The sequence below is a fragment of the Mesoplodon densirostris genome, chromosome 16 (genome assembly GCF_025265405.1).
Source record: "Mesoplodon densirostris isolate mMesDen1 chromosome 16, mMesDen1 primary haplotype, whole genome shotgun sequence".
Classification (NCBI taxonomy): domain Eukaryota; kingdom Metazoa; phylum Chordata; class Mammalia; order Artiodactyla; family Ziphiidae; genus Mesoplodon; species Mesoplodon densirostris.
This window is the reverse complement of record NC_082676.1, coordinates 88,007,785-88,028,507: the sequence shown is the minus strand read 5'-3', so window position 1 is coordinate 88,028,507 and position 20,723 is coordinate 88,007,785. Positions and strand designations below refer to the sequence as shown.

General features: G+C 60.3%; 2 protein-coding genes across 6 annotated transcripts in view; both read right to left on the bottom strand.

Annotated features, from left to right (window-relative positions):
- ADAP1 (ArfGAP with dual PH domains 1) overlaps positions 1 to 3,739 on the bottom strand; it is a 73,154-nt gene extending 69,415 nt beyond the window's left edge. For 2 of the 4 annotated variants that reach the window (XM_060078514.1, XM_060078515.1), the window contains exon 1: positions 3,587 to 3,739. In XM_060078514.1, the coding sequence (XP_059934497.1) occupies positions 3,587 to 3,668 (82 nt within the window). In that variant the 5' untranslated portion in view covers positions 3,669 to 3,739. The remainder of the gene's footprint in view (positions 1 to 3,586) is intronic. The other 2 variants (XM_060078516.1, XM_060078517.1) reach the window with 1 other exon arrangement.
- The window catches only part of LOC132476526 (cytochrome c oxidase assembly protein COX19), a 48,001-nt gene extending 27,790 nt beyond the window's left edge, over positions 1 to 20,211 (bottom strand). Inside the window, exons 1-3 of one of the 2 annotated variants that reach the window (XR_009530148.1) lie at positions 20,095 to 20,211; positions 19,318 to 19,433; positions 15,945 to 16,088 (exon numbers count right to left, since the gene is read on the bottom strand). Coding sequence is in view for 1 of the 2 variants with exons in the window: in XM_060078520.1 (XP_059934503.1) it covers positions 16,008 to 16,088; positions 19,318 to 19,433; positions 20,095 to 20,176 (279 nt within the window). In the remaining variant the exon portion in view is untranslated. Of the gene's footprint in view, positions 1 to 15,455; positions 16,089 to 19,317; positions 19,434 to 20,094 lie in introns of those variants that run through there. The other variant, XM_060078520.1, reaches the window with a different exon arrangement.
- Between the last annotated feature and the right edge of the window lie 512 nt (positions 20,212 to 20,723).

Here is a 20,723-nt window from a genome sequence, read left to right as displayed (position 1 = left end):
AGTGAATAACACTGTGCTGTATATTTGAAAGTTTCTAAGACAGTAGATCTTAAAGGTTCTCATCACAAGGAAAAACTCTGCGCGATGAAGGATATTAACTAGACTTACTGTGGTGATCATTTCTCAACACGTACAAATACCGAATCCCTACGCTGTACACCTGAAACTAATAAGACGTGACAGTCAATTATAACTCAATTTTTTAAAGAAGGTAGGAAATTCTGACACCTGACACACCACGATGAACATTGAGGACATGATGTTCAGTGAAATAAGCCAGACACAAAAGGACAAATACTGTGTGATTCCACTTATGTGGGTCAGATTCATAGAGACAGAAAGTGGAAGGGTGGGGGCTGCGGAAGAAGAGGGAGTCGGTGTTTAATGGGGACAGTTTCCGCTTTGCAGGATGGAGAGGAGCTGTGAGGCGGTGGTGGGGAAGGCTGCACGACAACGTGAATGTACTTAACACCACTGAGCTGCACACTGAAAAATAACTGTTTTGTATATTCTACCACAATGAAAAAACAATTTAACTCAAAACCCAAGTGGGCTGCGGCCCCAGGGAGCAGGGACTGCCTGCCCAGCCCACTCCGCAGCAGCCCCCTGCCAACCACTCTCTCAGGGGACCCTCTCCCAAACTAAGCCAAATTCCCTAAATTCCTCTCTGCCCAGGTTCACAGCGATGTCTGAAAAGTCACCTCTGCCTTGAAGCCTTGCAGGGTTGAGGGAGGACCTCCCGCTCTGAGTTCACCCCCTTGGTCTTGCAGGCAGTTGCTCCAGTCCTGGCAGAGCTGTGAGGATGGGCCCCCAGGGCCACTCATACCCAGACACCCCCGGTCCAGGAGCAGCAGGGTCTCCACACTGCCGTCCCAAACCATCTGTCTTCTCAGAAAGCTCTCCTTAACGAGCCCAGACCTCACCGCCAATCAGAAGGCCCACGTGTGCTCAGAGCTGGTTTTGCCTGGCGCTCTAGGCAATCCCAAGGTCCAGGTGACATGCATTAAAGCCCCACAGAAAGATAACCCACACCTCAGCCCAATGAAAGAGCTGAGAGGCCATGTCCTTCCTGGGCATCAGACCTGAGCTTCAAAGGTGACACTGTCATTTATCCCAACTAGGCAGGTGACTCAGAGGAAGTAAGAGGCACACCCCCAAGGTGGAGGACCCCCCCCCCACTGCCGCCAGGCCTGCAATGAGAGCAGCCTCTCTGGAAGCTGTTAGACAAGGCCCTGTGTTCAAGGGCAGGGGACCCGTCCTTGGAGAGGACAATGGGAGGGTCTGGGAGCAGGTCCCATGGGGGCTGCAGTCAACCTCAGACTGCATTCCTCCCAGCAGCCCTTGCATGGCCAGCTGTGAGGTCTGCCCAGATCTGCTCTGGTGGTTAGGGGGGCCGGGGACCACCCCGTGTCCTGTGGTGCAGAGTGCAGGCCGTGGGGACCCTCACCCTTGAGGCACCCGGCTCCTGGTGGGCTTCAGTTGAGAAAAGCAGCCATGAACCCGTCCATGTGACGGTGTTCTGTGCCCCCTCCAGCCCCCATCAATGCCAGAGTGGGCCCGAGTTGCCTATCTGGGCCACAGCAGGGATGGGAGGTCCCAGTGACACTCCACAGTGGCCCAGAACATGGACGGACCAGTGGGGCTCCAGCAGAGACCATGGGCGGGCATCACATGGGGGTCACGGAAGGTCAGGGCAGGAGAGCTGGGCTGCCTTTGAGGCCCCATGTCCCCTAAGACAGCTCAAGTTCTCAAGGCCTCCGTCTCCCCAGCTGTAAAATGGGGGCAACAGCCCGTATCTTGTCTGCTCCTCAGGCTGCCAGACAAGATAAGGCAAGATGCTGAGGTCATGGACCGAGTCTGAAAAGCAGAGGCGGGCCCGACACCAGGGAGAGCCGGCCGCTCCCGACCCCCTGTACCTGCTGGAGGGCCACGCCCCTGGGCCGAGTGGGTGGGTGGGCACAGCAGCTGCAGGGCCCACGACACCAAGGAAGCCCACTGTCCCTCCTGCCAGGGAGGCTCTGGGTCCAGAGAAGCCCCCGCTGCGCAGGGTGGCCAGGAAGGAGAGGGCCGGGGCCAGCTCCCCGCTGCCCGGGCCCCCCAGGCCAAGCCTGAGAGCAGACTGTGCTGACCGCCCTTCCTCACCAGACTGCTGCTTGGCATGGCCGCTCTCCCAACAAGTGGAAATACAGGTCTGGGAGAGGGAGGTGGGACGGCGGAGCGGGCGGGAGCAGGCTCGGAGGGAACGGTCACGGCCGAGGCGAGGCGGGCCCTCAGGGCGGCGGGGAAAGGCCCTCAGCCTGCCGCCCCTCTGGGACACTCCAGCTCTGGCGTGGCCTCTCGAAGCCATACTGCAGCTGCCCAGCAGATGCCCAGCACTCGGCGGGGGCGGAGGCTGCACCGGAGACCCCTCCCAGCCCAGCGGGCGAGCAGCAGAGGAGAGCTGGGGGGAGGGTGTCCTACTTGCGGGGTGTCCAGAGACTGTGTGTCTCAAACAGGAGTCTCAGAACAAATGCAGAGTCTTCCCACCTTCCCTCCCTGGGGGCTCGGCCACTCCCCACTGTGGTAGGCTTGTTCTGAGGGGCTCAGGCTAGGAGCCCCCCCCCCAAGTGGAGCGCCCTGTGTGTCCCCGCAGAGCCTGGGGACAGCCCCTGAGCTGAGCCGCCCTCCCTGCTGGGGGCCTGAGCAGGTGAGCCTCTCGGGGCTCTTCCACCCCCACCGCAGCGAAGCCGCGCCAGGGGCTGCCAGCCCAGAAGCAGGGCGCCGCTGGTCCGAGGGCAAAGCCTTCTCTCCTCCTGCCAATCCCAGCACACGTAGACCCAGGGCTCTGGCGCCTTGGAAATCAACCCGGAGCGGGCGCCACCCAGGAGCAAAGTCTAGGAGATGCCTGCCGGGAGGATGGGATGCGGGGAGCCTAGTGCTTGTTCCGAGCTGCACCTGCCCCTCTGCCCCACCTGAATTGGCCACCTGCCCCAGAGCAGTGAGGCCGGGTGGGGGGAGGGGCGCCCGTTCCCACGGGGTCCACGTGGAGGCGGCAGGTGCTTCCTCCCCCTGGCGCGGGGTGCAGGGCTAGAGGGGGGCTCCAGGCGGGGGCCCATGACGTCACCCGCAGGTGGGGGCAGGGCCAGGTGGACCCCCACACCCACGCACAGAGGCCCACGGCCCGCTTGTCCGTCCCCTCCCTGCAGCCGGTCGCCCGCCGCGATTTCCTCTTTCTTTGCGGAGCCCCAGGTTTCGCAAGGCGGCGGCGGTCCGCGGGTGACAGCGAGACACGCAGCCTGGGGGAGGGGAGGCGGCGACACAGCCGCAGGCCAGGGGCCGTGGGCGGGCAGGCGATGTCCGGGTCCCGGCAGGTGCCCTCGGGCCCGCGCCCCACCCGAGCGGGAACCAGGCTGCGCTGCCCACGCCACCCCCCACCCCGCCAAGCAGGCGCCGCAGCACCCCTCCCCGGCCCCGGGGCTGGCATCCAGGCCGGCACCCACCCCGGCGCATCCACTCGGGCCCTCCCCCACGCGGGCCGGCCACTACCCGGCCCGCACCCACCCAGGCCCCCAGCTACCCCGGGCGCAGCCAGCCTGCCCGCACCTACCCGGGGCGCCGCAGTCCGCGCAGCGCGCGTTCGCTGGCCGCTGCAGCAGCTCCAGCACGGCCTTCCGCCGCTCCTTGGCCATGGCCGCGTTGCCGCCCCCCGCGACGCCGGGTGGGGAGCGTACGCCCCGCCGCGCTAGGGCGCCGCGCAGGCCGCCCGCCGCCGCCGCCCCTGCGCCATCCTGAGCAGCTCAGCCCGCGCGCCGGTTCCGCATTCCTGCCGCCCGGCCCGGCTCCACCGCCGCCGCTCTCGTCGCCGCCGCGGCAGCCGAGCGTGTGCCGGCGCGGGGCCCGGGGCGCACGGCGCGCTCTGGCCGGCGCGGCCCGCGGGCGGCCCCCAGCGGCGCGGGCGGGCGGGCAGCCTCCTCCCGCGCCGGCCAGGCGTCCCAGCCCGCGCGCCCGGCGTCCCAGCTCGCGCGCCCGGGAACCCGCCCGCCCGCGCGCCCGGGGACCCGCCCGGGGAGGTCTGCCCGCCGCCGCCGGCGCCGCCTCCGCCCACCCTATCCCAGCGCAGCGGCCCACCTGCCCGAGCGAGAGGCCACCAGCCACAGTGGTGGGGGGCTTGAGGGAACCGAATAACCACAGGCCTGGGTGAGATCATCCTTCGGTCATTTGGGCCCCAACAGCGCCTGGACACCTACTGTGCGCCCAGGGGGTCAGCGCACCAGGTCCAATGGGCACGCTGGGAATGCTTGTTGGAGGGAGGGGTGTGTGCCCAGTGCTGGGTGCCGGGGCTCACACCATGGCTGCCCTGGGAGGAGATGGCCGGCAGGTGGTAAGGCCCAGTGAGTGCGGTGGGTGCTCAGGCCAGAGAAGGGCTCCCGCCGTCTACCCAGCAGGGACAGGACAAGGGGTGGGCCGCGGTGCTCCCGATAAAGCCCGTTTTGAGCCAGGAGGCCAGGACCCAGACAAGAGGGTAGTAACATGGGGAAGGAGGGAGGTGATGTGCCCCTGCATTTTTTCAAATTCTTTTCATTTTCTTCTTAAATTATGAATGCAACGATGCATCTTGTTAAAAAAAACTGAAACAGTACCACACTGAAAAATTACAGCCTCTCCCCACCTCCACCCCCGCCCCAGCAACTGTGAGCCAACCATTGTTAGCACCATTAGCGTCCTTCCAGAATGGTCCTCGGCCTGTTAGGACACCAAGGGAGTCCCTATTCCTCTGGTCTGCTGCTGGGGGTTTTGGGTTGGTTTATTTTCACTGAGTAAACTGTACATACCCCTTTTCGAGTCCATACATACAGATCTACCCCTTTCTTTTCCAATGGCTGCGTTCCACTCAGAGCTGGACAATGACTTGTTCCCCAGTGCCTGGCTGAGGGGCGGGCATTTTCCATCTGCTGGGATCACAGTCGGACGCTCTCCAAGCGTCCCGGGTGGGTCCACATCTGGCAGTGGCACCTCTGGGACGAGGGGAAGAGCATCCCAACTGGTGACAGGCCTGCCACCTTGCCCTCCGCGGAGGCTGTGCTGGTGCCAATTCACCAAGGCCTGGCCCCTGCCCGGCCCCCAGCCGCCCACTCTGCCCAACAGCAGGGACGCGGTCCTTCTAGGGCGTTGTGGGAGGGATGGGTGGCATTTTCATCTCTGGGTCCCCACGCCAGGGTCGGAACCTGCCACACAGCAGAGTGGAGCACGTCACTTAACGAAGACAGGCTGACGTCAATCACAACAACAGCTACTCTACCAACGGCACCAGGCATTAGGTCAGACCCCTCGCATGTGTTTTCTTATTTAATCCCCATTTACAGATGGGGAAACTGAGGCATAGAGCAGTTCAATCACACCCAAGGTCGCACGTGGCTTCTAGGTGGAAGGGCTGGGATGAACATACAGCTCGGAAACAAAGAGACACCCCACCCCTCGAGCAGGGCAGGGTTGCTGAGGGTCCAAGAGGGGCAGGGAAGCTAGAGGGGCCTCGGAGGAGGGCAGGTGCGGAGCAGGCAGGGCTGAGCACACAGCCACGCCCTGTTTGGCGGTGGGTTGTTCACCTTCTCTGTCTTCCCACCTGGCTAAGGAGGTGAAGATACTGTCCAGGTAGGCAGGAGGAAGTGAGAATTCAAGAAGAGGCGCCAGGTCATGAAACAGACTCTTGAAAGAGGAGACAGGCAGGTCCAAAATCTGAAGCCCCCCGCCCCGGCGCCCAGGCTGGAGTGAAGGCACGGGGTGCAGTGGGGCTGGGGTGCGGGGCTCAGGACTCACAAAATTCAGAAGGTGACAGGCAGCCCAGGGTGGGCCACAGCCAGACAGGGGCTGGCCCAGGGTCCTGGGGCTGCTGGGAGGTGCTGGGGGCCAGACCCCAGGGTCCCCGCACGGCCCTGGGGGTCTGGCTCCTGTCCTGAGGGGGATGGGGACAAAGGAGAGTGACCACTCTGTCTGCTTTTGTGGGGGGCACCCGAGGGTGAGTGGGGAGACAGCTGTGCTTGCCTGGGTGTAGGGGACGGGAAATGCCCGGGACTCAGGGCCTCGTGGCCCGAGGAAGGCGTTGGGGACAGTGGGGCTGCTAAAGCCCACAGAAGATCCAGGGAGGGGTCCACTCCAGGGCTGGGGACAGAGTCCAGGGCAGTCGACGGCAAGGCGGCTGCAGCGGGTGGGCCGCCCAGGAGGGGGCTGGGCAGGGGAGAGGGGCCAGGGCCCGCTGGGCACCGGCACCAACGGCCTGGGCAGAGGAGGGCTGTGTGGGAGGTGGGGAGATGGCCACGAAGATGGGCAGTGGGGGGAGGGAAGGGGAGGGCCCAGAAGGTGAGGTCGGAGGGCCAAGGGGGGCTGCAAGGCGATGGGGGTGCTGGCAGGCAGAGGACAGGCACTGGGAGGGGGTGGGGGCACCGGGGTGGGGGTGCAGCAGGCATCCCCATCCCCACAGAGGATAGTGCAGCCCCCAGCCACCGGCAGCTGTCCCCAGACTCCTAAGGAGCTTCGGTAGAGCAGGTGGGTTGGCACTCCTGCCCGGACGGGGAGGGGAGGGGACACGCCGAGTGCAGAGGTCGCCAGCAGCAGGGGCGCAGCAATGCTCGGAGCTCCCTGGCTGACGCAGGTGCTGGCCTCTGGGCAGCCCGGCCCTTCCTTCCACAGGCCCCTCCCCTCGACAGCATTCTCGCAGCGCCTGCTGTATGCAGAGCCCTTAGCAGCTTGATCCGTATAAGTAGCGGAGAAGACGGGGAGCCCCAGGCTGTGCCAGCACCCCTGGCCTGAGACCCCGGTTTAGGATGGATTAGCCCCAAACCCCGGCACGGGGGTGGGGAGAGCAGGTGCTGCCTTCCAGCCCTTCCCTGGACACGCTGTGGCTCTGGGGCTGAGCAGCCACAAGGTTCCGGGGTGGCACTGGGCGAGAAGGGAGCAGGGCAGGAACCAGGCCAGAACCCTCCTGGGGCCTCGGGCAGGGCTGCAGCGGCATCCCTCCGCCTGCGCCCACCCTCCTCCCTGGGCCTGCTGAGCCAGACCCCGGAGGGGACCCCTGTGGGTCTTCCCAGGAGCGGGGTAGCTGGGGATTTGGGATCAGCCCTCCACTGGGGGCCAGGACTCACGGGGGCTGAGGAAGCAAGCACCTCCCAGAAGGGTGGAGATGGTACGAAGATGGTGGCTAAAATGAGCGACAGGGACACGCCTGGCCACGAGGACCAGCTTCCTGGTGTGGCTCGGGACAGTTCCTGTTTTAAAGCCCTCACCCAGTGCAACTCCTGAGCCTCTGCCCTCAGCCTCCGGCCCCACCCCCAACAAAAAGGATCTTTTTTTTTTTTTTTTTTCCACCAAGAGAAACACAGAAAAACCCAAAGAAAAGGTGACCCTTGGTACAGCACGGCCACTCAGGAGCTTTGCGTGTGCTTAACAGACACAGATATGGAGGCCCCTCGCCACCCCAAAGCCAGGGGGCAGCAGGGACAGGCCCCTGGGACCAGGATGGTTTCTCCATCTGACAGTGGCACTGGCCCTGGAGACCCCCTGGGAAGGCAGGGTCTCAGGGTTGTCCCCAGAGGTGACATGTGGGGTGGGGTGTCTGTGGGGGCAGGGCGCTATGGGTTGTTTAGTGGGTTTGGGGACATTTAAAATTTTTTTTTGCTTGGTGTCCCTAAGAGAACCAGCATCTGGCAGGAGGAGGAGGGTGGAGCATCTCTCGGGCTTGAAGCGAGGCTGCCAGGACGTGGCTTCCCAAAGGCAGTGAGCACGGGCGGCCTGGCTGGGGCAGGGGCGGGAGCCGCGGGGAAAGGTCCCAGATGCAGTCTGGGGAGCCCGCAGCAGCAGCAACATCCAGCCGTGGATCTGCAGTTCACACGCAAATCAGCACAACTCAAAACTCACTTATAGGGGCTCCCCTGCTGGCACAGTGCTTAAGAACCCGCCCGCCAATACAGGGGACACGGGTTCGAGCCCTGGTCCAGGAAGATCCCACATGCCGCGGAGCAATTAAGCCCGTGCGCGACAACTACTGAGCCTGCACTCTAGAGCCCACGAGCCACAACTACTGAACCTGTGTACCACAACTACTGAGCCTGCGCTCTAGAGCCCACAAGTCACAACTACTGAGCCTGCGCTCTAGAGCCCGTGACCCACAACTACTGAGCCTGCGCTCTAGAGCCCGCGAGCCACAACTACTGAGCCTGTGTGCCACAACTACTGAGCCTGCGCTCTAGAGCCCACGAGCCACAACTACTGAGCCCGTGTGCCACAACTACTGAAGCCCGCGTGCCTAGAGCCTGTGCTCTGCAACAAGAGAAGCCACCATAGTTAGAAGCCAGCGCACTGCAACCAAGAGTAGCCCCTGCTTGCTGCAACTAGAGAAAGCCCGCGCGCGGCAACGAAGATCCAATGCAGCCAAAAATAAAATAAATAAATAAAATTTAAAAACTCACTTATAAAGAACTCTTACAAGTCAACGGGAAGAGGATCTGAACAGAGCCTTCTCCAAGGAAGACGCATAGATAGCCGGTGTGCACGTGACGATGCTCAGCATCACGCGTGGCCAGGGAGACGAGACGCGGCCGCACACACGCTGGGACGGGGGCAGTTCAGCCAGAGACTCGCCAGTGCTGACGCTTAAACACACTCACCACGCGACCCAGCAGTTCCACTCCTAGGTACACACCCAAGACAGAAAACACACGTTCACTCAGAAACACGTACGTGCGGTGTTACTCACAGGAGCCAAAGGGGAACCACCGTGTCCATCAGCAGATGAATGGATACACACAACAGGGTCCCTCCCTGCAGTGGAACAGGACTCGCCGCAGGAAAGGAAGGGAGTGCTGACACAGCTAGGACCTGGACGAACCCTGAACACGCGATGCTCGGTGAGAGAACCCGGTCACGGAAGGGCAGTGTGCGTTTCCACTCCTGTGAGTCCTCGATCTGAAGAGTATTTCCACGTGACAGTCCCAGCCCCTGTGTTGAGCCCACCGGGTCCACTGAACGGAGGGGTCCTTCATTCCGCCCCTCAGCAGCCCTTAGTGATGGGGAGGCCCTGGGTCACCTGCCTCCTGAGGCGTGTCTCCAGGGTCAGACCACAGGCCTGTCTGAGGACTGAGCACGAGGGACTCCCCCCACTCCCAAAGGGAGGCTGTGGAAGCATCTCACAGCTCACCAGGCTCTGCAGACTGCAAACAGAGCCGGGCCCGGGCTCTGACCCAACCTGTCGGGAGAGGCCTCGGACAGGAGGATGGGGCGGGGCGTGAGGGGTCTTGGATTTCCCAGAGAGGGGCCCTCTGTCTGTGCCCCACCCTGTCCATCCACCATCCATCCATCTCCCCTCCCCCAGGGTCTTCCACAACATCACTGACGTTCCTCCCCGCTCCCACTGAGAGGTGGGATCTACCTGCTCGCCCCTACTTGGGGCGGGAGCCAGGAGCACTCCAACCGGGGAGGACGGTGCTTCCGAGGCTGCCGTGAAAGGATGCGGCTTCCACCTGGCGCACTCTGTCTCTCCCTCTCTGTGTCTCTCCTCTCTGTGTCTCTCCCTCTATCCCTCTGCCGCGGTCTCTGTCTTGCTCTCCTGAGCCGCCACTCTGCCTGAGTCCCCTCAGCTCAGGTTCTGGCCACGCGGGAACGGCCTCGAGGAGCCTCAGCTACCACCTAGTGAGAACCCCCGGCTGACCGCAGTCCATCCGGGGCCGTGAGGGTGGTAACCATCAAATGCTGGGGTCAGAAGCCAAGTCTGGGGCGCTTCCACCCAGCGAGGGCACGGGGGTCTCTGGAAAGCCCGCCCCACGGTCATCACGCCCAGGACTCTCTGCTCAGAGCAAGGCCGGGAAGGGAGGCCTGGCGCGAGCCCTCCTCCAGTTCCCTGTGCCCCAGGGTGGTCTCCTCTGAACGGGGCTCCGCCACCCTCTGGCACACAGCCCGCGGGTGTGGACGGCGAGACCCCTGCCGCCATCACTGAGCCCGTGCTGAGCAGGGCGCTGGCCCAGGCAGGAAGAGTTGATGAGCCTCAGCTGGGGCCCCCACTGCACTCAGGGCCCCCCAGCTGGGCCGCCGTGTCAGCAGGACCTGGGGCCTCAGGGGTGCACAGCCCTGGTCCAATCTTTAGGTCCTGGAGTGTGGAGGCCGCTGCACATAACACTGTCCCCTCGGGGGCCCCCGGGGACAGCCCTCCCACAGGTGACTCAGGCGCTGCAGTGCCGCCACCGTCCAGCAGGGGCCGCCACACCACCACATTCTGTCCCGGAGGCACCAGGACCGCAGTCGCCGGAAGGGGAAGGCCCCCAGGCTTCTGTCCTTCGGTGGCAAGGCTGGCCCACTCCTGGCCTAACCAACCCTAACTGCCCCCACCACTGCCCTGACGTGGTAACGCGGCTCAGCATCCTCAGAAAGCCCTGTCCCCCCGACTCAGTCTGCAGCCCCCAGCGTCCATCGTGGGGCGTCGCTCTGTCCCCAGGGCCCGAGAGATCTGCTTCCCTTCACAGTCAGAAAGCGGCCACCAGAGGCACCGCTGGGGCCCCGGAAGCTGGCTCCTCACCTGCCCTCGCACGTAGCTCTGTAAATCCCACGCAAGGGCAGCCGGCAGAATCCTGCAGATGGAGGCTCCCAGAAGGTTCCAAGACTCCCCGACGCCCGCTCCCCCCCAGGGCTCTGCAGGAGCCCCCTCGGCCCTGTTCCCGGGGTGTGGGACCCCCACTCCACAAGCACAGCTGAGACGTGATTCCATCCCTCCAGGAGAGACTTTATTCACAGTGTTAAGGTCACTTGCTCCACAGGTTAACAGAACGTTCCCTATGCCTCCTGCAACAATAAAGCCCCTATTTTCTAGTCCATAAATACCTAATTTCACTGAAAGACTGACCTCAAGCACCAGGCAGGTAGAATGACAGACACCAGAGACAGGAGCCCTTTCTTCCCCAGTAAAGGCTGGGGAAGCGGCACCGCAGATGGGAAGACATGCTCCTGGGGGCCAGCCTGTCCCCCCAACCAGGGTCACTGCCGGAGCTCCCATTTCCCACGAGGAACCAACGCGGCCCCTCCCTTAAGAGCCGACAGGGTCCACACCCTGGTGGCGGAAAGCCTGCCCTCAACCAGCAAGTCCACACAGCACCCGACACACAAACCAGCACAGTCTCTGCTCATGGGCCGCATCAAGTTACAACCACAGGCACGCAACTTGTAGAAGACATAAAATACAACTAAACACAATGAGCGTTTTGAAACTAATGATTTTATTGTTTCTATAAAAATGATACGTGTATGTTATAAAATACAGCCATAAAGAAAGTTCCCTGCTGCTCAGCCAGAGGTGGCGGACTGGTCCGAAGGCATGCAGGTGCCCCCTGTGCCTGTTCAGCAGTTCCCCGCTGCTCAGGCCACTGAGCGGGTAGGAACCGCCACGGAGTGGTCTTAAGCTGTTCTTCCACAAACTCTTAAAATGGAAATAGGTTGACGGAGAATAAAGTTTCTAAAATAAAAAAGAAAAGTACCAGGAAACCACCCGGACTGGCAGGCGTCCTGAACACCTGCTGTTCAGGGTTCCAAACCTGCTCACACCTGCAGAGAATCGGGGACGTCCAGACAGACACCTGACAAGAAGGGGGGCCCCGTCCCACACGCCACGCCGGCAGTGACTCTGATCCTGGTTATTAAGTACATACCCATTCTCCGTCGTCTGCCAGCAACAAGCAGCAGCAAAGCCAGTGCCAAAGATTCCCAAAAAAATAGGGATTTAAACTCAGCCCTGAGAAAATTCGACCCACAACTGGGTTGCTGTGGATCATTAGGACAAGCGCTCAGCTGTCCTGGAGCCTGAGCAAGCCACCCACCACCCAGCCTCTCAGGGACCCCGTGCTGTGCTCCAGTGTCCTCCCAAACCACCGGCAGGTGGTGCTGCCGGCTGAGGACCGGCCTGAAGTGCACACGTCCTGGTCCCGGAACCCGAGACTCTGCGGCCCCACATGGAAAAGGGGACTGTGCAGGTGTGGTTAAGGGTCTTGAGAAGGGAGGCAGGATTATGCCGGGGCGGGAGGGGGCCCAATGTCATCACGAGGGCCCTAACAGGAGGGAGGTGGGAGGGTCAGGGCCAGAGAGAGGTGTGGGGAGGAGGCAGAGTCGGGGAGGAGAGAAGCCACTGGGTCTGATGGAGGACGGGCCTCGGGCCACGGAGCGCGGCGCCTCTAGGAGCTGGAAGAGGAGGAGACGGACCCTCCCCAGAACCCCTGGCAGGAGGGGGCTCACGGGAGCCTTTGGACTTGTGGCCTCCAGGCTGGGGCATAAGTGTGTTGTTTAAGCCACCAAGTCTGTGCTGACCTGTTAGTGGGGAAGAAACCTGACTTGCTTTTTAAAAAATAAAAACACTGCCTTCCTGAACAATAAACATATTCCAGCCACCCTGTGTGCTGCTTGAGGTTTTCACAGAGTTGCTAAAAGGACCTGGGGCCCAGCCAGCAGAGTGGAGGCCTGCGTGAGGCTGTAGACGGAGGGTGGCCTGGCCCTGCGCCCCAAGCTTCTGCCCCAGGGGCTGGAGTGAGAGCCAGGGCAAGGGGCTCCGTTAGCCTCACCTGCCGGGAAGGCAGCTGTGGGCCCAGGTCTGACCTGATTGCTCCGGCTTACCTCCTGCCTAAGGAGGACACTTGGAAAACATTCTGGAAATTGTCTTCTAATAATGTCACTGGCTCATCATCACGAGTATATACGAGAAATAAAAGGCATTCTTTACATGACAAATGATGGGCAACTAAAAATATCTCACAGGAGCTTTGGCAGGACCAGACAGGACGTCTGGACCCGAGCCTGGCGTTTTTAGCAACTGAGACCCAGGAGCCAGCAGGCAGTGCGGGAAGCTGCTGCCCTTTGTCAAGAGCCCGACTGTCCCCTCCTGACGCAGAAGCCACTGCGTGTGCATTCTATTTGAGATTCATGAATGTTTCAAAATGAGTATTTACCCAATCACGTACATAGAAAGTTCAACTACAAAGAGCTTAGCACAAAACATTTTTTTAAACGATTCTGAAATAATTCCAGACTTCCAGAAAGTTGCAGAAACAGGCCACAGTTCTGTCTGCCTGCTTCTCCCAACGACACCCTATGCGAGCACAGGACAAGAAGTGCTGTGACTGACCTGCGGGCCCTCGGGCTCCCTGGTGGCCCTAGCCTCCCTGGACCCTTGGCCCGGGGCAGCCCCTCCATCTGTTCTCCAGGACGCGGCCCTCCTGGGGAGCGCTGTTCTTCACTCTGCAGCCCGTCCCTCATGTCAGGTGTGCCTGCGTGTGCCCACCAGACTGAGGTGGGGCACTCCTGGCAAGACAACGGCAGAAGCAATGCCGCCTTCTCAGGGCATCGGTCGGGGCAGGCGCTGTGGGGGCCGGGCAGTCAGGCAACCACGCTGAGAAGCCTCAGCTGTTTGCCAAGTGCCTCGCGGGGCGCCCTCCAGACCAGGCAAAACTGTTCCACATCACACCGCCCACCCATCTCAGGACCACCGACGCCCCTTCCTCCCATGTGGGTTGGGACCCGGAGGAGGGGTGTCCCTTCCTGCACTGATACGTCTACCCCATTCATTATTTCCATCAACAGGGGCTCCTGGGTAGGAACTGATTCTGCAGCCGAAGCCCATTACAGTCCTTCCTTCTGCGGCTCCACTGGTCCCCCATCGGGCCACTGGGAGCTCCGTTGCATGTCCTCTCGACAAGCCCAGCATGGTTCCAGCAATTCCTTACTTTCTGACACAAGAGGGTCCAGCCTCACCTGGACTTTCCTGCCCCTGGGTCCTCCTGCTGGAGAGAGGCTCAGATCCGTGCTGCCAGGGGTCACTGCCCCTGGTCCCTTGGTGCCCAGAGCGAGGGGACGTCCGTACGAACACACGCGCGCGCACGCATACACACTTATACGTCTGCTTCTCTACCCGCTGCCCTGGCAGATGTCCGAGAACCAGGATCCCACACCCCCGGCTCGCATCACCCACAACACAGCTCCAGCTTTTTCCACCTTAAAATTCACAGCCTCAGAACCATTGTCCACATGAAGAACAAACATACTAACCAGGGTACAAATCTTGTCTTTTTGTCTCTAGTTTTAGTCAAAACACTATCTTCCAAAGCTACCTGGGCAAGTCCCGTCCCGCCGGCCCCTCTGCCGTGGGCAGAGTCAGCGTTTGCGACACGGCTGGGCTCAGGGTCACTGCCGCTGTCCCACGGTGGCCCCCCCACGTCCCGGTTTATCTTTCGAGCACATAAAACAAGAACATGGCTCCGAGTCAGAAGCACTCAGAGAGCTGCCCCCCATCCCCACACCTGTCAGCAACCATCCTCCCTGGTTTCCAGTTTGCCTTCCGGAGTTTCTTGTTGCTCAGGCACGCGGGTGTCGTGCTGGTTCCTTCTCCCTCTCTCACCACGACGTTCTCTGGGCCCTGGTTCCCCCTCGGAGCCCGCTCTCGGTGCGCCGCCCCTGGGGCAGCGCGGGGCCCTCCGTTCTCTCTCCCCAAGTCCTTCCTGCGGCCGCCCAGGGCCCCGTCTCTTTCCAATTGCAGACAACGCTGCGATAAATAACCTTGTGCGTGTGTGACGCTGCACTGTTGGAAAACACAGAATATTTTTGTGGCTCACTTTGCTGACAGAAACCATGGCTTTTCATAAACTAGCTAAAAATATGGAAACAACCTGCAGCACAATTAGAAGCACAGACAGAGAGCCGATGCTGAACAGTGACAAACCGCAGACGAAGCGCTTGGTGCTGGACCACCAACGTGGCCAGCAGTGCTGGGGAGCCCCGTGGAGGTGGGAGCAGCCTCAGAGGGACCATCAGGGAGGGCCTGACCGAGTGTGGCCACCACCGTAGGACCGAGGCAGAGGGACGTCAACACAGAGAACTGGACACGGCCGAGGAGCAGACCACGAGGGTTTCCCGGAGCCCAGCCTGGGTCGCCAGGCAGAAGAAGGGGGGGATCAGGGCCGGCTGTCCCCACCAGTGGGGACACACCTGGATCCTCCCAGCACTGGCCACACTGGGACAAAAGCCAGCTGACTCGGGGGCCAGAGCAGGCAGTCCACAGGGCAGGTCCGGGGGCTCCGCTGTGGTTCTGAGACCACGTGACAAGGCACCCCAGAAACGCCACCATGGGGTCTGCACCCCCAGGAGGTCTGTCCTGACAGTGCCCTGGGCAGCTCTCAGCGGGAACGCACTGCCCCGACCACGTTTAGCCAGGAAGCAGGGCTGGCTGCCGTCTCAGGGGCTTCCTCGGAGTAAAAGCACTGGAGGCCACCGTGCACATCGATCGACAGGGGGGACGTTCTGTTTCTCAGTTACAGCAAATGAGTTCCTAAAATTAAATCATCTAGTTTAACAAATATCATCTGATTCCAATCAGAAAATGGCCCTGGACCAGAAAGATACGTGGTGTTTGTGCATAACCAAAAAAAAAATCAAGAAGTCAGATAAATCAAAAGCCAGACTGCTTCCCACTTCCAAGCTTATCCTCTATTTTTGTTTAAAAAAAAAAAAAGAAAGAAAAGGCACGTATATTTATGAGTACAAAGAGAAAAGCATTTGGTAGGAAACGTTTTCCTGACAATCTCTGTCTACATAACAGACCACAACTCGTGAACATTTATCACTTTTGCACCGAAAAGACACACACAGAACCGGTGATGTGAATCCAGCATCTCACAGGAACCCGCGGTGTCCACTCACTAGGCAGACGTCATCCGGCACCTCACCTCCCCGGGACCCCCATCACACACCTGAACTTAAAGACAAAACCTAACACTCCTGGGGGAAAATGGGATCTAAAAGGGACAATGGTTTTCCAGAATCCTTTTGGGAGCTTCAGAAGACGAGCCATTTCCCAGCCACGAGGCGCATCCATCAGGGAGGGGTGTCTGTCTTGATTTCAAGCGGCACCTCGGGGATGTCACCAAAGCCCCTTCCTGAGCCACGGTACCTACAAGCAAGCTGCTGGGGCGGCAGGTCGTCGGACAACCCCACACAGCACTGCGGGCTTCTTCCCATCACGGTTCCGTTCTTGTCTCTGACTTTCCATCTACCAAATCTCCAAATCCCAGTTTTTCCAGAGGTTCTCGTGCCATCAGCTGCCTGAAAGGAAAAGTGAGAGCTGTCAGGGTGGCTGGGAGAAGGACAAGCACCGCCCACGCGGGGCCGAGGTAGGCCGTGGGCACCCGCCACCATCTCACCCCCAACCACTCCGTCCTGGGAACAGACCCCGATTCGTACCCTTAGACCTGCAACCCCGAGGAGCAGGAAGCAGCCGAGGCCAGGACAGAGGAGCCCCGCCGTGCTCCCGGCCACACCTCCCTCGTCACGGGGACCCGGAGCTTGCGGGGCCAGCCGCCTAGACAGCCAGCAGGAGACCAGAGGCAGAGCGGGTCGAGGTGCAGGGGCGAAGGAGAGCCTGGCGGCTCCAGGGTGCAGTCCCTCCACCCCCGCCCCCTTTACCTGCCCCGACTGCCATGCGCACGAAACCCAGCGGCCCAGCAACAGTTCTTAAGACGATGTCCCCAGAATCGCAAACCCCAGGTGGCACGATCTAACCTGGCAGCGGATTAAACCAACTATACAGCGATGGGAGGCACAAGACACTCCTTAAACCCCAAATAGGCAAATAACGATAAACCTTCCCACATCTTTGCCAAAAGAGTTCAACTGGCCGACAGTTCTTACAACTGATGCTCAGACTTCACTGTGGTCGCAGGACCACGACTCCCAAAGGACACCCTAATCCCTCGAGCTCGTGGTGGGACCTCACACGGGGGGGGGGGCTGTTAAGGATGAAGATGAAAATAACGTTGCCAACCAGCCAATGTGGAGACGAGACCCCAGGGACTGTCCAGGCGACCAACCTGATCCCATGAATCCTTAAAAGTAGAGACCCTTCGCTGGCTCTGGTCAGAGAGAAAAAATGTGAAGAGGAGAGAAGATGGGACACGTGCAGCACCGTGGAACGTGCGGGTGGAGAAAGGGGCCTCGGGCCGAGGACATGGCGTCGCTGGGAGCTGGAAAAGGCCAGGAGACAGCGCCTCCAGAGGGGACCCGCCCGCACCTAAGACAGTAACCAGTGTGCACTGGCCGCACCCTGGGATGGGCAGAGGGCCTTCCCAGGACCGTCTGCTCTACCCTGGGGCACCCGGTCAGGAGGCCCAGCCTCAGGCGGGAACCGGACCTGAGGTCGTGGATCACACGTGTGTTTGCTGGGTCTCTGCCAACAGTGCAACCCCAATTTTAACAGTTGCTGCTGTGAGAAAACGTGCCCCCACCTAAGTCGCAGACACGTCCACTTCAGGCTGACGGGGCCCGAATCCTCGTGAGGCGACTTGCAAACTCTACTGAGGTCTGGTTTTGAAAACGACACACGTGAAGTAGGTAGGGGCAAAATAAGGTCTGGAATGTCAGCAGAAAGGAAAAAAGAGGAGGAGAAAAGAGGCTTTTAAAAAGGGTGATGGGTAAGGGCAAAATGGGAAAAATCTTGACCCTGAATCTGGGTGATGGTTATGGAGATCCAGACGATCCTCTGCTTTTGTATGTTTGAGGATTTTCATTGAAAACAAACTGAAAGTCTCCAGTCAAAATAACTGACCAAGTCAGAAACACATACATCCTCGTACATTCATCCAAACATCGCCTGACCAACCAGTGAAGCCACTTGAATGGTGGGACCCACAGAGCAGCTGGCCGCGTCCCTGTCTCCCCACGTCCTCAGCGGCCCAGGGAGGCTGGTGCCCAAAAGCTGCGCTGGGTGAGGGGCCACCACATGGAGATGTGGGCAGCTCCCTCCCAGGGGCAAATGGGGAAAAGAGGGCCCTTCTGCTGGCCCTGCCTGGAAGCCCTGGTCAGGCAGCAGGAGCTGCTCTGGGACCCAAAAAGCCAAACCCTCCGAGCAACCTCACGCAGGAGTTGCTGGGCCGCGTGCTGGCCCCGGGATGACTGACCCAGGGACAGTGACCCGAGCTGCTTCGGGGAGGCGGGCGACCTGCTCACACTCTCACACAGGGCGGAGACCAGCTCCAATCTCAATCTCAGAGGCGTGGCCATACCAAGAAGAAACTCACGGAGTTCAGGTGTTTTGAAGATGCATCAATTTGAAAGAGAGTGACTGGAACGTGCAGATCCGACCGATGCGCTACTCGGGGACGGCAGAGCTGGCTTCGGGCCGGCCTGTCGTCAGATGCCAGCCCCGCAAGCCTGCGCGACTCAGGAAGCCACCTGAGGGTCCGTCCCCCGCAAAGGCCCCAGTGTCCCCAACAGCCCTCAACACACCGGGGCCTGAGAAGCACAGGAGATCTTGCCTGGGGGGGAATGTCTGAGCTTGTTACGGGAAAATGAAAATGGGACTCAGATTTATGTCAACTTGTCCTCAGACAAGGCCTCTGATGACTCGACTCCTTAGTGAACTAATGAAGGGCTCAAAAGGCAGAAATAAAAGTTCCCACCCAAGGATGTAATTTTACGTTACACACTTTCCCCGTGAAGGTTTACAATAGTACTTAATTTAAGGAAAATCTCAACAGATCAGTTAAGAGCATTCTTGTTTTCTTTAAAGGTGAGGTCCAGTAAATTCTGATTAAGACAGGAAGAATCAGGATTCCCTGGTGGCGCAGTGGTTGGGAGTCCGCCTGCCGATGCAGGGGACACGGGTGCGTGCCCCGGGCCGGGAGGATCCCACGTGCCGCGGAGCAGCTGGGCCCGTGAGCCATGGCCGCTGAGCCTGCGCGTCCGGAGCCTGTGCTCCGCAACGGGAGAGGCCGCAGCAGTGAGAGGCCCGTGTACCGCAAAACAAACAAACAAAAAAAGATAGAATCACTCCTCGTTCATCGTTCCTTACAGGGCCCACTGTCTCACCTGTCACGCTGCAAACAGCTCTGAGCCGACGTGGAACAAAACAATAGAGCACATACTTTTATGTTCCAAGAAAAATGTTTAAAGGTCCAAGAAAAATATTTAAAGGAATAAGCTGCGTACCCAAAAAACTTCAAGTCTTTCGACTCAGTCAGCATTTTTATGATGTGCGATTCTGAAAGCTGAATGACATGTCAGGAGCACCCAAATTTGGAAAGAAAATACTCGGAGGAAGGCAATCATGTCCAATGCTATCACTGGAGAAAAGGTTCCCATGATGGCTAAACAACTTGGAGTATAACTGAATCTCTGAAAAGCCTCAACTTCACGGGCAAGCAGCCCTACAGTTCCGAAACACAGGCTGAACTGAGGCCTGAGTGAGGCCCACACTTAACGACCTCTTGGAATAAACATTTTAGCCAGAGACGCGGGAGCGGGGAGAAGTCATAAACAACTGCTGGCGTGTACTTGCCTCTCCATCCTGCACTCCAAATATTCTTTTGACTCATTTCTGCACAAAGCATTTTCAAAATTATTGTCCCGGAGACACTTCATGAATTTCTCTTTAAAGCTTTTACATTCACCTGTAACGAAACAGAAAAGTGTTTCCTTTTTAAAGTGAAAACATGACAGGCCCGCCCGGCAGCCTTACTGGCAGCCCCCCTCCTCCCCCTTTGAAAACTGGTTTCCTCCCGAAACACGCTGGAAACAGACTGGAAAAAGCAAATGTACCAAGTGGGAAAGCAAGTACAGGAGAAGGAGGGCATCCAGGCGGCGGCGCCGGGGAGCTCACGCAGGATTCTCCCGACGTTGCCGCGTGTGTCTAATATTTCTCAGTGAAATGCTGGCACACAAAAAATCCATCCATAAACCTATCTCCGAAACCTTGGTTTCCACGTAGTTTGCGACGATCAGGAGCGTCCTTCGCTCTCGCGCGAGACACCCGTTTAACCCCGCGGGCCTCACACCCGCGAAGGACCTTGTCGACGCAACGTCGGCCCCAGACTGGAGGCCGGGACTCCGCGTCCCCTCCCCGGTTCCGAGGCCCCAGCCCCGTCCGGCACCCACCCTCGGGCCGCGGCGGGAGGCCCTGAGCCGGGACCGGACCCGGCCGGGCCGAACCCAGCCTCAGCGGCCCCACCCGCACCGCGAGCAGACGCCAGTGCCGCCCCGGCCGCGCGGCTCCAACGAGCCGGCCCAGGGCTGCGCCGGTCCGGCCGGGGAGCCCCGACCGCCCCCGCTCACCGAAGTGATCCAGCGGGAAGCTGCCCTTGTCCGGGGGCCGCGGCTGGAAGCTCTTGGACCCGAAGTTCATAGCCGTCGACATGATGGCGTCGCCCGGAGTCTTCAAGAGCGACGCGCGCTGTACGCAGGACGGAGAGCCGAGCGCCGAGCAGGCCCCCGCGGGAGCGCCGATCACGTCGAGCGGCGAGCAGCCCCTGGTCGCTTGGCCCGCCCCTCGCTCTATAGGGCCCGCCCTCACCACCAGGGCCCCACCCCCGGGCTCTAAAAGGCCCGGACCCTCCGCCAATTGCTCTGCGAGACCCTATGACCCAGCCGTCATCTCCTCACGATGAGGAAATGGAAGTTCGGAGAGGTTCAGCAACTTGCCCAAGGACACACAGCAGACTTGCACGGTCCTGCAGGCTGTGCCTGTGGGTCTCTGTATCCCCGAGAGTCTGCAGGGGCTTCTCCCCACTGGGCACCAGGGCCTAATCCTGGCGCTTGCCTGGTGAGAAGGAAGGAGCGTTAGCTTCCTGCGGCTGCCATAACAAAGTGCACACTCTGGGTGGCTTAGAACAACAGAAATTCTCTCAGTTCTGGGGGCCAGTCGTCTGAGATTGGAGCATCCACTCCTGGCCTCTCCCATCCCT